Below are 16,265 nucleotides of genomic sequence, written 5' to 3'. Positions count from 1 at the left end.
AAAAGATGTGTGGGCAATACCGAGTCCCATAAGGTGGAAGAGAGCTTCCATATACATCGTGGCACCTCTACATTCAATCGGAACTGCAAGCCTGGAAAATGTTTCAATAAAATCGAAAGAACTGTGCGTGATACGCGGCGACTTCAAAAAAGTTTTGTAAGGGTGTCTCAAGACAATAGATTGTTATTTTTGTTATTATTAATATTTATTATTATTATTCTTATTATTCCAAGCAGAACAGAAAACGTGGCCAACCTTTGGCTTATTTTTGGCCGATGCTTGGCCTGTTTGGCCATTGGCAAACCTTGGACTGCCAGAGAACTTATGTTCTTTGGCATGCATTTGGTCACGGAATACTTGTTGTCTGTTCGGCCAGCTTAGGTATTTACACCAAAGGGAAGCATCTGGCCACAAAGAACATGTTTTTTCATAGGTCACCATACGTCCGACGACGAACAGCAAGCGTCTGGCCACGGGAGCCGCGTTGTCTGTTTGGCCAGTCTAGGTCCCCACAGAACGGAAAGCATCTGCCCAAGGAGTAAACACTTTCTCTGTGGCCACCACACGTTTGAGGACGAACAAAGAGCGTCTGGCCACACAGTAATCGTTTCCCATTTGGCCAGCGTAAGGCGGTACACGAACGGCAACAGTCTGGCCACGAATTACTTCTTTCCTATTTGGCCAACAAATGTCCGAAGACGAACAAAAAGCATCTGGCCGCGGACTACTCGTTTTCTCTGCGGCCACCCACGTAGAAAAGATCTCCGGACAGGGATTGCGCGTGTGTACGTGACGACCTCTAGAAGGAGGGGTCGCGGTGGGCGGGAAATACAATGGTGCGGGGGAACGAGCCACTTGTCCGCGGGGACTCTATGGCATGCAGTACCTGGCGGTGGCAGTAACCTCTACCACGAATCTCCCTTTGTGTGAGTCAGCTAATGATGGCCATTATTGGCAGAAAGTTCTCTCCTTTAGTTTATAAGCTCTGATAAAGCAGGTACGGCTGCTGACATGAGACTTGCTTTAACTGAAATATTAGTGTGTGGGATGCTAAATTCTACTTCAAATATTTTTTAGCGCCGAAGCTGGCCTAAACAAAAAGGCACACCTAAATGCTACATTGATACCACACGAGGATATTAAGTTAACTGCGCAAAGGCGAATCTAGCGCATTTGAACGCTTTCTTCACGATTTTGACTGCCGCAATTTTTACGCAGCCGAATTGATCAATCTGTCTCCAAAATTAATTATTACGAGAGCATTGCGAATAGTTACTTCCGTACAATTTCTTTGTGAGGCTATCAGTTGGCCAAGTACTTCACTAGTATATTCGATATCGTCAGTGACAAGCCATCTATAAAGTGAACGACACACCAATGGAGGTTACTGGTGACACTGCTGAAGGAAGATCCGGCATAAGGTGGCGTCTTGCCAAAACACAAAAATGTTTGCCCCTACGCCTCCGTCACCCCCATCAGGTTTCTCCCATATGCGCTCTACTCTTGCACCGGTCGCGTCCTATTTTTTTACGAACATTTCCGGCCTAGCGGACCTTTGTGATTACTAAAACGCTTTTGAGCTACTTCTATGGATTTTTCCTCACTCGAAAGATAGAAAAAAAGAAGCATCGGTTCTGTGCGGTACTATATGCTTGTTTAAAAACTTATGGGAGGAAGTGAACGAGTACTGTCACCCGCCGCGATGGGTCGGTGGCTAAGGCGTTGCGCTGCTGAGCACGAGGTCGCGGGTTCGATTCCCGGCTGCCGCGGCAGCTTTTCTGATGGGGGCGAAAAGAAAAAAATGCCTGTGTGTACGAGATTTCGGTGCACGTTAAAGATCCCCAGGTGGTCGAAATAAATCCGGAGCCCTCCACTACGGCGCATCTCTTCGCCTGCGTTGCATCGGCGCGTTAAACCCTACAATCAATCAATCGAAAGTCTACTGTCTGCTCAAACGTCGGGCTGAGTGTAACTGAGGGAAGAGGAGGGGTAGGAGAGGGAGGATAAGGGCCATAAGCGAAAAGTAACACGTTTGAAATACCCACGAGTATGCTTGAAGTGCACTTCAAATATGCTTTGTATTCGTACATGTATTTTAAGTGCCTAAAAATTGCATTTTCGCTTTTTTTAGTAAATATTGAAAATACATTATTAAAAATGCGGAAAAAATACAGTGCCTTTAAGTACCCTTCAAACAGATTAAGAATGTACTGAACCTCACGAATACTTGCTTAAGGCATTCAGAATATATTGAAAATGTATTTCTACCCGCAAAACGATCACGGTGTAAATGCACTGTAAATATAAAAATACGCGTACCTAACTACATTTAGAGCAGCCCTCTGAGCATACTTTAAAAGTGTGCTGACGCATAGAAATATACTCCGAATATATTCGAAATATATTTCTAATGCATTTTACGTTTGTGAAATAAACATGGTAGAGATACACCCTCGATGCAGGAAAAATATTTATAGAAAATACATTTTAATGGTATTAAAAAAGCTTTGCCGAAATACATTTCGAGTACACTACAGGGGCTGCTTCAGTTGCTGCATCCTAAGATTCACGTAAAGCATATCTTAATTGCCGGACAAAATACATCGCAAATGAATAAACGTACTGAGATTTTCTCCTCGATGTTTACTTATAATAAAAGAAACTGAGGTAGATACTTTCACTTACTGCGCTGTCTAAGGCAGGCATACATATAAGCTCTCCGTATTAGAGAGAAACTCGGCGTTCAAATATGTAAGCAGCGGTGTACCAACGCAATCGGCAAAGCAAAAACATCTAATTCAACGAGTATTCGCACTTTCCAGCGAATATAGGTGGCGCGACGGGGTATCCAAAATGGAGGACGGGACGATGATCGGGACGTCGTGTAAGCGTGCGCATATGGGGAAAAAAGCCGATCCCTGCCCATTAGTCCCTGTCCGAAATCCCGCCACGCCGGGCGTGGCGGAAGCTGCTGCCGGCCAAAATAGTGGATTATTGTAGTGGGATCCCCGCCATTCTGAATACCGGGTGGTTAGGTGGGCAGGGCACTGCTGGGCACGGCGGTGAAAATGGTGGGTACAGAATTGCTGGGTAGGCCGGGACGAATGGTGGGCACAAAGCTGCCGGGTACGGCGGTGAAAATGGCGGGAATGAAAACCTGCTGGGTCGTAGAATGACAGGATGGCGGCCGTAGCAGCATTTTTGAGCCCAGTGTAGCACTATATACCTGACCTATATTTTAAAAATACTCGGAACATATAATTGTCTTGAGCAGCACATGAATCGGAACATTCAGTAGCAAAAGCCGCCATGTCCAAATGAGTAATTTTATAGCTCGGAGCCCACGACAAAATAACGATGCATAAATTTGTCTCCTCTGTGTGCAAGTTGTCATGCATAGATACACGTATGGCTGCAGACACTCGCTGCCACATGTGTAGTAAGTAACGTGAAGGCCTGCGCTCACTCCACAGGTTAATTTTTTTGCGCATTCTTCGGCAGGCGGACTCGCTTGCCCTGGCGACCCGCTTCCGTGAAAAAGTTGCGGAGGTACTTCCGCGCATTCTTGACACGTACGTCCGCAGGGGGCTCGGGCAGTGGGTGGAGCTCCACATATTTGGCCAAGCAGTCTGAAAGAAACATGAAAACCACGTATACCCCTCCACACTTTCTAAAAATAAACTGAAACGATAACCTAATAAAATCATAACTGTGTAAAATACAAGGTGCTGAAATGAAGCGTATAGATTGATTGTTGGGTTTAACGTGCCGACGCAACGCAGGCGATGAGGCACGCCGTAGTGGAGGGCTCAGGATTAATTTTGACCACCTGGGTATCTTTAACGTGCGCCGAAATCTCGTAGACACTGCGGGCGTTTTTGCTTCTCGCCTCCATTAGAAAAGCGGCCGCCGCGGCCAGGGATCGAACCCGCGACCTCGTGCTCAGCAGCACAAAAATGAAGCATATTATTGGGGAAAAAAAAAAGGAAAACTAGAAACAACTGTAAGCAAATGGGTTACTGATGGTTTTTGTTTCTTAGCACATAAGTGGCATAATATAAGCAGCTGATGATCACATTATTGTCAAATCAGAGGCACATCTAATTCACCTTTGTGTGCAATTAGGCCCCAAACAAGGTTCCACTCCACAAATTTTATGCACTTCATCAAAGTTTTAAGCTATACCATGATTTAAACCTTAAATTACTACACAGCCTAACCTGAAATTGAGGATCTTAAAGTTTTTTCTATACCCTTGAGTTCATAACAATACTTTCTGATTAAAACCCTATAGAATGACCAATCGAAAATATATGAGCTTACTGCCTACTTGCACGTCTTTGTAAACCACCAGTCGTTCAAGCAGATCTGTGCATTATGCAGAAAAGTTTGAAAATTGGTTTAACTTGCTCATTTATGTGTTACTTTGTTATTTCATGATAATAATCACTCGTTACTTTCTTAACAGAGATATACTCCCATACTTTTTACAACTTCCACCTTGACCGGTGAGGCCGTAACTTTCTGGGCTGCCCCAGTCATGCTGCGGCACGCCTGCCCAGTCAAGCTGCGTTCCGCAGCTTCTTCTTGGCTCCACAGGTGGCGTGCCAAGTCCAAGGTGAACTTGCCATCGGTCGTGCCCCTCAGAATCCAATGCCACTTTGGCTCCGGCATGGTCAACTCAGGACCAATCTGCACCTGCAATTACAAAACAAGTCACAGCAATAAATAAAATTCTTCCCTAATCATTTGAGTTTCACAATCTCACTACTTTATAATGGGGGTGCATTGATGTTGGACCTTAATTTTACTAGCAGGCCAAATCACGTGACTAGGATCGCGATATACCATTTGATGCAGAGAGATAGAGCTCAGAGACATGCCACCACAATGCTCTGCAATATGCAGTGATTCTTTACATTTACATTTGGGCCGATGAACTCTTCCGGCTTTTACAAATTTGTTCAGTTTTGTCCATAGCTTTAGTCCAGGTTTTCACCACATTCGAAGCATTTCTAAGCAAACCAACTATTTCTGGTTAGCTCAGAAAATGCGCCTTCAAAATCAGGTATTTTTATTTTTATTTGACACAAATCCGTTTCACATGAGTTTAAAAACTGAGTGTGGTCGCCGCACATCACAGCTACCCAAAAAAAAGGTGCACCACATGTAATTATTGCCAATCAGCATTTTTTATCAAAAGCACCAATGGTGAATCAGATGTGAATCCTCTGAAAATATCAAATAGCGCCAGTTTACATAGTTTGTGATTCAAGGCAGTTTTATTGCCACTGCGCATGTTTCTGTAGGACGTGTTATAGCTCTAAAAGTCACAGGGCCATTCACAAACCCTCCACAACAGTTTCAGTTTTGCTTTCGTGTTGCGCAACTCATATTTGGCCCTGCAATGCATTGCCCAACTTTAAGCCAACAGTTAATTCGAACTGTGGTCCCCTGGTTTTCATCGCTCCCCGAAGAAGTCGGCTGAGAGTGATTTGGATGTGTTGCAAATCTCAACCAAATCAAATTTACTTGAGATACAAAACGAAACTAAAAACAACAGCATAGCTGCTGCGACACCTTATTTTGCTTCCACAGCGGGCGCTGTGCCACCGGCGCCTGCGCTCCGGCGCATGCCATTGCAGGTTTTCTTTGGGTCGCAGTTGCTGATCTAGGCCTGCGATCACGTGGCGTGTGCAACAAGCGTGTAGTAGCGCCTAATAATTCGCGATAACGAGTTCAGAGGTGGCTTCCGTGTGTTCTTCCCACAGTGTGCCACAATGTCACTTCATCTTAGCGCCCGTCCAATAATTTGAAGAATTTTATGGTCCCCTTCGAGTTCAAATTAACGAGCTTTTACTGTACCTCCAGTTTTTTATATGCAGCTACTTTTTATCACTGGCAGGCTAGTTTTAATTGGCATTTTAGTTTGGCCTTTCTCCATCGAATAAAAATGCCAAGGCTCAGTACACTTCACTATATGCCCTGTATAATACCTTATATAACTTCACTGTTGAAGCCCCCTCTTTGCACTGTTATAACCAAACTGAAACCTGACAAAAGTGAATTTCATTAGTTCGAACAAACACACACTGTCAAATTTTTTTTTACCTCAGAAACATTTTTTTAACCAATCCTTTTGGATCTACACATGGTTGTTTCGAGCTGTAATAGCAATTTTAAAGGCAAATGATATGGACCTCCAAATTGAACATTAATTTGGCACTTTTTGTGCCTTCATTAGTTTCATTAGCATACACATTGAGAAAGGAAAACATGCTGTTTACCTGCCCATCTGCAACTAAAAATGTGCTGACGACAGGCCCAGGGGGGACCACGCGCTGCCACTGTGGCCTGGCAACAGTTGCAGGGGGCACCGGCCGTGCAGAAGTTGCTGGCACTGCAAAAAAAAAAAAAAGCTAAAGATAAGAATAAGGCCTGAAGTATCACCACCTGAATGCAACTGTAATGGTCAGATAGATGCACTGCATTCAAAGCACACAAAAACTCCTAAAAAAAGTTCAGCTAGCATGGTTACTTAATTGTGCATTGAAATGCAATAACCAACACAGAACGAACAATTGTGGATTAGTGGTGCATTTTTCTCAACAATGCTGCAAACAGCAGTATGACTACCTCCTAATCACCCTGCTTGAACCAGGTTGCAGCGTTATTGTGGTCTCAAAGCTGAATGGCCGTTGAGTTGGTGGCCCTTAACATGCATCCATGAATCCCGAAGTTGTACTTAGTGCTTAGAATAGCAACCTGCCTAAAGAGATTAATTACCACGCTGCACCAAAATTATGCAACAAACATCTGGGCTAAACATTTGCTATATGAGTAGATGTACCTTGGCTCAAACCAACATTACTGCATGAGCTTTTGTTCAGCCATCTCGTCGTGTGAAAAGAACCCGGAGCATCGAAACGGGTTTTCAGAATTTTTTCTTTGTAATGCATTTTTTCAATAAAGCTCAAGGAATGTGGCCAGCAGCAATTGTGCTTGTGACCGAACAAAAGAGATTTTCAAGTGCCAAATATTTAGACAGGGGAGGAAAAGGACAGAGACATGCGCTGTCCTTTTCATCCCGTCTAAATATTTGGCGCTTCAAAATATTATAATAAATTACCAACTAGCTCAAACCCACATGTTGTAAAACTAGACACTTTTATAGTGCAGTGCATATATCCTCACCCTCTAAGGCAGCGCAAAAGCTTTATTTATCAGAATGCTGATTATGCACAATTGCAGGAAATTGGAGAAAATGTGCTCAAGACAAAGCAGCTAACTCTTGTACTATTGTGTTTCTGGCTTGGCAGTGAGTTTACAGTGAAGAGATAAAGCAATGCTGATGGCAAAATTCATGACAAAAAGCATAAACATATCATCTCTACTAGTAGGTTATCTGCCGTTACAGCATAAATGAAAGATTTTTAACCCTTTAACTGCTGGCTGTTTCTGGCCGTGACGCACCCCCAGTGTCGGCCTGGTTTCCGGAATATCTGTGAAGGAGCATAGTGATTTATTTGACTGCGATAGCGTCCGGAACGTAACGCGTCGAAAGGAACGAGCGTAGGTGAGAAATCGCCTTTCTTCAAGATATTTTAAGTTTTTCGTGCCCGCTTCCGGGACTACAACCTCATTCAATAGTTGAAACATCATAATCTGAAGCTGTGGAACATCATAATCTGAAGCTGTAGAACTCCCACCCCTTCCTCGGATAAAAAACTCTCAGAATGCGAATCCGAGCTCAGCTCGTATTCGGACTGGAACTGGAAGAACCATCGCCCCTGTCCACAGTCGAAGGCCCCGCGCGGTCAGCCATACGAAAGTAACCGCTCGCATGGAGGGTGCACTTTCAGCAGCTCGCACAACGCACAGAAATGACATTGCAAAATCATGATGGCAGATAGAGATAAAAAAGGGATACAACATTCATACAACCTCATTTGCTTCTGACAGTGGCAAGTGAGGGCACAGTGAGCGAGCGAAGTCGCGAAGTCATTCAGTCTATTGGAGAGGCTAGGCTAACCTGGCACGCCGTAGCAGACGCGGGAACAGAATAAAAAAAACTTAGAAACCCGTTGCGTATAGCACAACAACCCTCGCACCAGTAATCACATGGTCACTCATCCCGACAGTACAGCGTGCGCAGCGACCAAGCCCACCCAGCAACAAAGGCGGGGTGCGGTCGCTCCGTACTCGTCAATATACCATTGCAGAGAGCTAGCGAGTGAAAATACAAGCTACTAAAAAGATTCGACAGATGGTGCGTACAGTCCAGGCGCTATGACGCGAATTTTCGAACGCACAGTGGAGAACGTACCGGTACGTCAGTGACACTGCGGAGGGGAAATGCGAAAACATACCGGTACGTCCGTGACAGCAAAAGGGCAACTGATTTTGGGCAACTGATCTTGGCAGCTTCTGTTATGACTGAATCAGTTGTTTGTTGTAATGCATTTACAAGGCATGGTCTGAGCGGTATATTGATATAGCCAGCGAAAAAATAAAGCAGGTATTGCCGAGATTTCTAGCAAGAACTGCCAGAGAGTTCATACTATGCATAGAAGAAAAAAAAATCTAAACTTACCACCTACTGCTTTCTGCTGCTCTGCCGTCGCAGCTGGGAGCTGGCCACCAGGAATGACGGCATCATTCCCTGAAATGATACAGTATCATGCACAAGAACGCAGCAAAGGCAACTTGTGACAGGAACATGTGCTCCAGCAACATGAGGGTACTTTAAAAGCAGCTGATCTGATACTAATTAGTAAAATTACAAAACTGTGCAGAGACTGCTCACAAGTATACTTTACAAACTTTCTCAAATGAGCCAGGCTGAAAGTTGCTGCAGCCAGCAATCTCGCTTCTAACGCCCAAGGATGCGAAGTTCGATCCCGGCTGCGGTGACTGCTTTTCTGATCGAGGCAAGAAGCGAAAATGCCCATGTTTCTAGATTTATGCACACATTAAAGATCCCCAGGTGGCCCAAATTAATCCCAAAGTGCACCTCATAGCCCAAGTCTAGCTTCGGTGCGTAAAACCCCACAATCAATCAACCAATCAGTTTAACTTCTAACGACACGCATCAGCAAGAGCTGTAGAGATGTTGTATAAAAACATCGACATTTCATGCTATGCACTACCAGAAAGAAATTCTAACTTACAATCAGCCACCTCACACTCCTCTGCCATCTCAGCTGGCAGCTGGTCAGCAGGGATGATGTCATCATCCTCTGCAATAATAGAGTATATGTGCACATGAACGCAGTGAATGCAAGCTGAGACAAACACGTGCTCCAGCAACACGATGGGTGCCTCAAAAGTAGCTCATCAAATACTAATGAGTAAAAATACAAACCGATGCAGAGACTGCTCACAAATAAACTTGCTCACAAGTAACCTTTGTGAGTAAATTTCTCGAATGAGCGAGACTGGAAGTTATGGCGGCCAGCAATTTCATTTCTAACAACGTACAGATGCAGGAGCTGTTGAGATAAGTAAAAACATCGACATTTCATGCTATGCACTACCAGAAAAAAATTCTAACTTACGATCAGCAACCTCACGGTCCTCTGAAGTCGCAGCTGGCCCCTGGTAACCTGGGATGATGCAATCATCCTCTGCAACAACAGTGCATGTGCACACAAACGCACTGAATGCAAGCTGAGAAAGAAACACGTGCTCCTGCAACACGAGGGTACAGTAGAATCTTGATAAACGGAAATCGCTTAAACGGAACAGTTGCCTGGAATTTGGTTGGTTTTGTATTGAGATAACGTAAAAAAACTCTCGGTAATCAGAACTACAATTTCCGCATCACCGTGTAAACGGAACCAGAAATGGAACTTCTTGTGAAATCCACTGGCATGAGAATCAGCTTTTTACGGTTCCGGCTGTTTCGTTCTTGTTTTTTTTTTCTTCCTCCATGGTTTTTAGCCTTGTTGGCCTTGTAAGCTTCGTCTCGTATGTGGTTAGCCGTGTTAGCACAACGAATGCAACATCGCAGTTCTTGTTCCAGTCGTTCGGTCTCGATTCTAGACGCCGAGGCTACAGGGCTCACCTCCTGTCGCCTCGTTCGTGCCATCGTTGTGCTATTCGTCCTTCATTACCACGTTGCCGTATTCTAAATTCGGTGGCTCGTAAGCACTCACTAAGTTGAGGCCTCTAGCCTCCGTGAAGATGCAGTTGCAAGGACTCAAACAAAAATAATTGACGCACTTTGTAGTGCACAGCGACTCATTGTTGCCAAATCAACTTTGTGAATGCTGTGCCTACGCTTCTTGTAGTTTTCTTGCTTTCTGAAAACTATCAGCTGCAGTCACTTTCTAGTGGTTAGAGTTCCATGAAATGCCCTTAGAAGTGTGTACGCACATAAATTTGAACCTTAGAACATCTCTCTCAGTAAACGGAACTCCTGTTAAACAGAACTAATTTTTCCGGTCCCTTGAAGTTCTGTTTATCGAGAGTCTACTGTACTTCAAAAGCCCGTCATCAAACCATGGTGATTATTTAAAGTGACAAACTAAGCAGAGACCACTCACAGGTAGAACCTGTGAATTAACTTCCTTAAACAAGCAAGGCCAAAAGTCGTAGCAATTTAAATTCTAATGACATACAGGAGCACAAGATACAAAGACTCAAACAGCTCGCTGTGTGTGCCACCCCCTCACACCAACTATCTGGCTTCTTCGAGAATAGCATGAGCCCTTCCCCTCGTGACATAACTTCTGGCAACTCTGAAAAATATTCGAAAACCTAAAGCACTACATCCAGGACAAGTATACACAACTGCTGTAGATGCACTAGTACACCATTATAATTTCCAAAAGGGTAAATAATAACACCATCTTTTTCTGACTTAAGCAAGGCAGGAGGCAAAATATTTATACTCGGTTACAACTCAAGAACGGCACCACCTCATGTAGTGTATCACTCCGCCAAAGCGCCGGACCCGTGACGTCAGTGCGCGCGCGTTTTGAAAGGGGTTCGCTATGAATGCGTGATATCGTCTGCCTTTTCTCACGCAGCTTGTTTGTCGTCACTGGAGTCGTTTGTAAGCATATTAAGTCCACAAAATCATGGGAACGGCCCAGGCCATGTTCAAAATATCCCAGTAACGCCCTACTTGCGCCGCGCGGAGAATCATCCGGCTACGGTGATAAGGCACAGCGGCAACTTCCGGTGCCGTTCTTAAGTTGTCACCGAGTATAGTACCTCCAGTTCAAAAAATGAAAATAGTGATATCTGTTGAGAAGTATCTGCTGGAAGCTATCATGTTCTGCAGCCAAACAGGGCTAGCAACATTGACACTGTAACGAAGAGATGATACTGGCATATTTTTTGCATACCTGGGTATTGTCCCACCAGGTCCTGTCCCGGACCGTCCCCATTGGCTGCAAAAAAAAAAGTATCTTTGAGCACCACCTAAGGACTAGTCGTGAACACAACCATTACCTGCACCAGGTGGCGGTGGCAGAATGAATTCTGCGATGACCTCGCCTCTGGGGTCTGGCCGCAGCTTACGTGCCTCGTCACGCGCTATTTCTGCAATTTCAACAAAAAGGTAAAACTTCAAATGCAACCAAACCTCACAGTGATTCTGCTGAAGCGAACAGCAAGATTAGGGGTGCCTATTAGGAAAAAGGCACTCAATGAACTAAACAGATCTTGCAATTTAAGGTTCTGTTTAAATAGATTTCCTTATCTGCAACCTGAAATCTTTCACTACGTTGGCTATTTAAGTACAAATACATCACCAGTGATCGATGCTTAATATCACTGATTTCAACATGTTTCTCATGAACCCAATGCACTCCAAGTCTAGGCATCCCACTTGTAGAATCAGTTTAAATTTACCATTCTGGTGACAGATTTTGACAGCTTTTTTTGTGAGCTGAGGTGCAAGTTATGAAAGGGGGTGTCGCTGCTGTGTTTGACAAAAAGGCAAGCTGCTTATGGTTGTGCTGCATTGCCCAAAACTTTTCTCGATCAAAAGGCTCCTAGCAAGTCAAATGTCAAATTATGTTGTCAGCTTTGCTATCTGACAACGTTTTGGAGTGATGTTTATTTAAAAATGCCACTAGCTATTCACTAGTGGGCATTGGTTCGAAGAATGGGTAAATTTATTCTGCCCAAAACCGATTCCTAATGTCCCCTGCATGCTTAACAAGCGGACCTGGCATTTTAAGCCAGTCTCCAGCAGTTTCGGTTTCATTTTTGCGTTGCAAAATGCATATCTGGCACTACTACACAGCTACCCAACTGCAACTTCGTTGTCAGTCAGCGTCCATCGCGTTTTTTTTTTCCTTTTCACCTGACCTACCCCGCTGTTAAAATAACACTACAAACCACGTGGCCAAAGCTTCCCCCTTTGCTGCAAAAAGTAGTACACCTTACACTGTACATGTATCATTTGTGCCTGCAACAGTTGTACTGGACTGGCAGAGTGGATGCAATGCAAGCAGAACTAGGTACTGTTGCCATTAAAGTTGGGATTGACACAGTAATAAGAAATATGTGCTTACCAATCTTGTCCAGAAACGCCACCGTCAGTCTCTCGTATGGCCTTTGCCTCTTCAAGCTCTTCCGCCAGGCGCTTCACCTCCTTCTGAGCCTCCTCTTTTTCATCCCTCTCCCTCTTCAAAGCCTTTTCCGAGAGGTCGAGGGCAGCCTTCAATTCAGACACAGCCCTGTCCCGTGACTTACTGGGCTGAAAATTAAAAAGCCCCCACAAGGTGTTTTCAGGATGGACTGGCAAGGGCAACTTAAATGAAATGTTTCCTTTGCTTAACTCTATTTAGCTTGACCTGGTCATAGAGACATTTTGTTAAGTTTTGCACTGTGTGGGTATTTAGAACACTGGACCCTTGATATACAGTAAGACTCCGTTGATACGTTCTCGTTTCATACAACTTCCTGCTTACTATGCTCTCTATTGTGAACTCTTAAAATGCCGCATAGCGTTACGCTGTTTTTTTCCCGGTTACTACATCCCTGGATAACACAATTTCCTGGTAAGTATGTTCAAAGTTTTAAAAACTTTATCGAACTACAACTGGACGGTACATTTTACGGTGAACAAAAAATGTGCTGACATGCATGCAGACTCAGTCTCACACCCACGGCGCTATGAGCAGGTGCCGAGCCACAATCGGGTCGCCTGGGTCACCGCGGCGGTTTTCCTGCAGCGCATGGTAATGCAGCTGCCTCTATCGCCTGTATAACGACGTCCCAACGTGCGAAATGCTAACTTTCAAATATATCGTGGTGGAATCGTGCCATGAAGCAGCGCTGGCACTGGGCGAAGCCTCTGAGAAATGTGGCGGTAACGACAAGAAGAAAGAGGTGGTGTCTCCCGCGGCCACATATGCTCAGGCCGTAGTCAGCTTGGAAGCGGTGCGGAGCTACTTTCACGCGAAGGACAATCACAGTGCACACAAAAGTGCAGTGTTTAGAAAAGGAGGTCTTGCTCTCAAATGACCGCAGCATGCAGGCGTTGATAGACATGCACACGTGAAAAAAGGCGATTAGATGCTCACATCTGTTTCTAGATTTTTTTTTTTTTTTACTGCGGCGGGTCATACGTTTCCCCATTTTGTACGTATCTCACTCACGTATTTCTGTTGAAACGTATCAACGAGGTTCGACTGTATAAACTATGCTTAGCCATCTATTCCACAAGATAGGCAAATAGGTAGAAATGCACTTATAGTTTCCCAGGACCTTTGTTATAAAGTAGTGAATGGCTACCCACTTATAGCTTCCTCCTGTATGCAGAAAATCTCAGCGGTCGGCGGGATTCCACTATGTCAAATACATATACAATGGTGCCATGCTAAAATTTACATGCAACAAAACTGGCCAAAATTTCTGCAGTTTTTCAAGCAGGGGTAACAAGGCAATCAAATATCAGGCTTCATGCCTTGCCCCATTCGAAATAGAACTACGATAAAAAGATTTACAAACCGATGCATTCTGCGAGGTGTTGAAATCCTCCAGAATGTGCCTGTGAAGGGTGCTGGAGGCCTCCAGCTTCCTCTTCTTGGCCTCCTTGGCTGTTGGCACAGCCTAAAGGTTGCAGAAAGTACGTAATTCACTTGCTCTACAGCTAAATAAAGCAATGAATGTTTCGCGTACACGCTTACTTATTCAATAATCTCGCTCGTATTTTCACGTTTACGTGTATTTTTTTACAGTTACAAATGTTCTCACACAACTTGCATGCTGAGAACAAACCATTACTGGCTGCACACACAGACAACCCACCTTTTTCTTGCTCATTTTCGGCACTTCAGCTTGCAGTATTCGTGGGAATGGCTCCCTCATACTCTGTATTTTGGTCCGCATGGACACCAGCGAGTCTGAAAAGTAACACGTATAAATAGGTTTCCCGTTTACCTTGAACTCCTTAAATGAATCGAAATACTCATGTCCACAATGTCGGTTTGCGGTACCCATTGCGTTACTTTTTTCACCTAGGTCTTCGCTGTCGCTGCGTATGCTTTCAGGGCTGCACGCTAACAGACCGCGTTAGTAAATTTACAGATCTGCATAACTGAATCTACTTGAATGATAAAGTGTCACCGTGCCGTGGTCTTATAGGCCTCCGTGTTTTTTTGTTTTTTTTCTCCTATGGACGCATCTTACGATCGTTGCATAGGCAGGTCACGTGCGCGATTTTTTAAAATTAGTGCATATTTATTTGTTTACGGTCGTAAGAAATGCCAACTAAAACCTTTTTTTGCGGGCAGTAGAGGGTGTGTTGTGTTTGCTTACCTGCCAAGGCGTGAACAAATCCTGGGTAAAAGCCCTCCACTTTCCGATCTTCGCTAATCCAAAACGCTTGGATCTTCTTGGAAGGATCGAAGTCCTCTTCCCCTTTGGGTGCAAAACCTTTCACCAGGTGAACTGGTAGGATGCACTTGAAATTGTCATCGTACTTGACGTACGCGAGCATGTTAACGTGCTCCAAGCACTCCAAGGGCGAACGAGGAAGCGCTGTCACAGAACAGGGAGAATTTTGCGCTGTCACAGAACAGGGAGGATTTGCGCTGTCCTGCCGGTGCTGCTAGGCCACAAAAGCATGGAGGATGCACAAAAGCCACAAAAGAATTTGGTGTGCCTCACTGGTGTGCCTCCCTATGGAAGGCTTCACAGGTCAACTTGCTTTATGATGATGATGATCCGTGTTGACCTCTTCTTTGAATCGGGGTGACAGCATACGCCACCTTGCCTATCACATACTCGCATGCTTACTCGCTTGAAAGTGAACATTTCGACAGACTTCTGTCTGGTTGGGAAGTTACTGAACTGAGATTTTATTAGGCTCCAACCAATACAATGCAAAAGGCAGAAAACCCGACGTTTCGAAGCCGGCTCGGCTTCTTCTTCAGGGGTGACAGTGGCCACGCTGCAGCTCCATCTCACACTTGCTGGCCTCGCACAAAGCCCCTCGCTGCGGCACGTAATCTGTGTGTGTACACCGAGGGGAGAGTGCCAAGCGAGCGATTAACATTCCCAGGTGTGCGTTGAATATGCCACTATTCGAGGAAAAGCCGCTTCCTCCAGTTCGTTTCCCTTACTCGCTTGTAATAAACTCCGGCTGGTATGACGCTATCTCAGGGTGCAATGGCCCTTGGTCGACTTGGCCCTCCTTTTCTCCCGAACAAACCTATCAACGTGCGTAATGCTTAATGCCTAGTGCTGTCCCAGCAACGGTGAAACCCGTTGCCTCATTAAGGAGGACTTCCTCTTGCTGGCTGGATCTTTCGGCATTTCAATACTATGTGGTTCAACTTTTCCACGACCACTGCCTCATCCTGGGGCGACACGAGCTGCAGCTCTAGTGTCGAAAAGCAACGCACCGCATTTATCGTTGCCGCAAAAGTTCTTTTTTCTGACTTCCTGTTTGCCTGCTTTTTGGCACCCCATAATCATTTGTTTATCATTCGTTTGCCCAGAAAGCGTCCATGTTTCCTTCACTTTCTTTGTAACCATCCCAGATTTTTTTTATTTTCCCCGGTAATTTTGTATTTGGTCATGAGCTTTTGCGTTCACTTCCTGCGATTTTCAAGGTGCAGGTACCTGTGCGCTCTGGCTGACCACATCTTGTCTGCTAAATTTCGGGGCATCTCTGCAATGCGTATTTTGTTTTGCGCTTCCCTGGATTCGAAAGAATCCCAGCCCATATCCCCCTGTACCACCGCATATTTGTTGTCTTAATTACATGACTGCCTTCTAGCTGGTTAACTTCCAGTCCC

General features: G+C 44.8%; 1 protein-coding gene and 1 long non-coding RNA gene across 2 annotated transcripts; both read right to left on the bottom strand.

The window, feature by feature from the left end:
- Positions 1–3,474: 3,474 nt before the first annotated feature.
- On the bottom strand, positions 3,475–15,525 carry LOC144143447 (uncharacterized). The gene is made up of 7 exons (XM_077675202.1): positions 14,782–15,525; positions 14,272–14,366; positions 9,171–9,321; positions 8,594–8,662; positions 6,288–6,400; positions 4,485–4,698; positions 3,475–3,629 (listed from the first exon to the last, which is right to left on the bottom strand). The coding sequence occupies exons 1-7, from the start codon at positions 14,960–14,962 to the stop codon at positions 3,475–3,477; spliced, it is 978 nt and encodes a 325-aa protein (XP_077531328.1). The 5' UTR covers positions 14,963–15,525.
- Positions 9,566–11,551, bottom strand: LOC144142174 (uncharacterized). Its single transcript, XR_013316872.1, has 3 exons — positions 11,461–11,551; positions 11,355–11,399; positions 9,566–9,626 (listed from the first exon to the last, which is right to left on the bottom strand). It is a non-coding gene; the product is annotated as an uncharacterized LOC144142174 (long non-coding RNA).
- Positions 15,526–16,265: the final 740 nt, after the last annotated feature.

This window comes from Haemaphysalis longicornis, unplaced genomic scaffold, assembly GCF_048455015.1.
Source record: "Haemaphysalis longicornis isolate Haplotype H1 unplaced genomic scaffold, Haemaphysalis longicornis Haplotype H1 scaffold_6, whole genome shotgun sequence".
Classification (NCBI taxonomy): domain Eukaryota; kingdom Metazoa; phylum Arthropoda; class Arachnida; order Ixodida; family Ixodidae; genus Haemaphysalis; species Haemaphysalis longicornis.
This window is presented reverse-complemented; position numbering and strand designations above follow the sequence as displayed.

Bases quoted from the DNA above. Each gene is read 5' to 3' on its own strand.
- LOC144143447 (XM_077675202.1), bottom strand. From the start codon at position 14,962: ATGCTCGCGTACGTCAAGTACGATGACAATTTCAAGTGCATCCTACCA. The intron at 9,322-14,271 runs GTGGGTTGTCTG...GCTACTTTTGAG, and splicing joins CGAAAATGAGCAAGAAAAAG to GCACCCATCGTGTTGCTGGA. The intron at 8,663-9,170 runs GTAAGTTAGAAT...GTATCATTTCAG, and splicing joins GGAGTGTGAGGTGGCTGATT to GGAATGATGCCGTCATTCCT.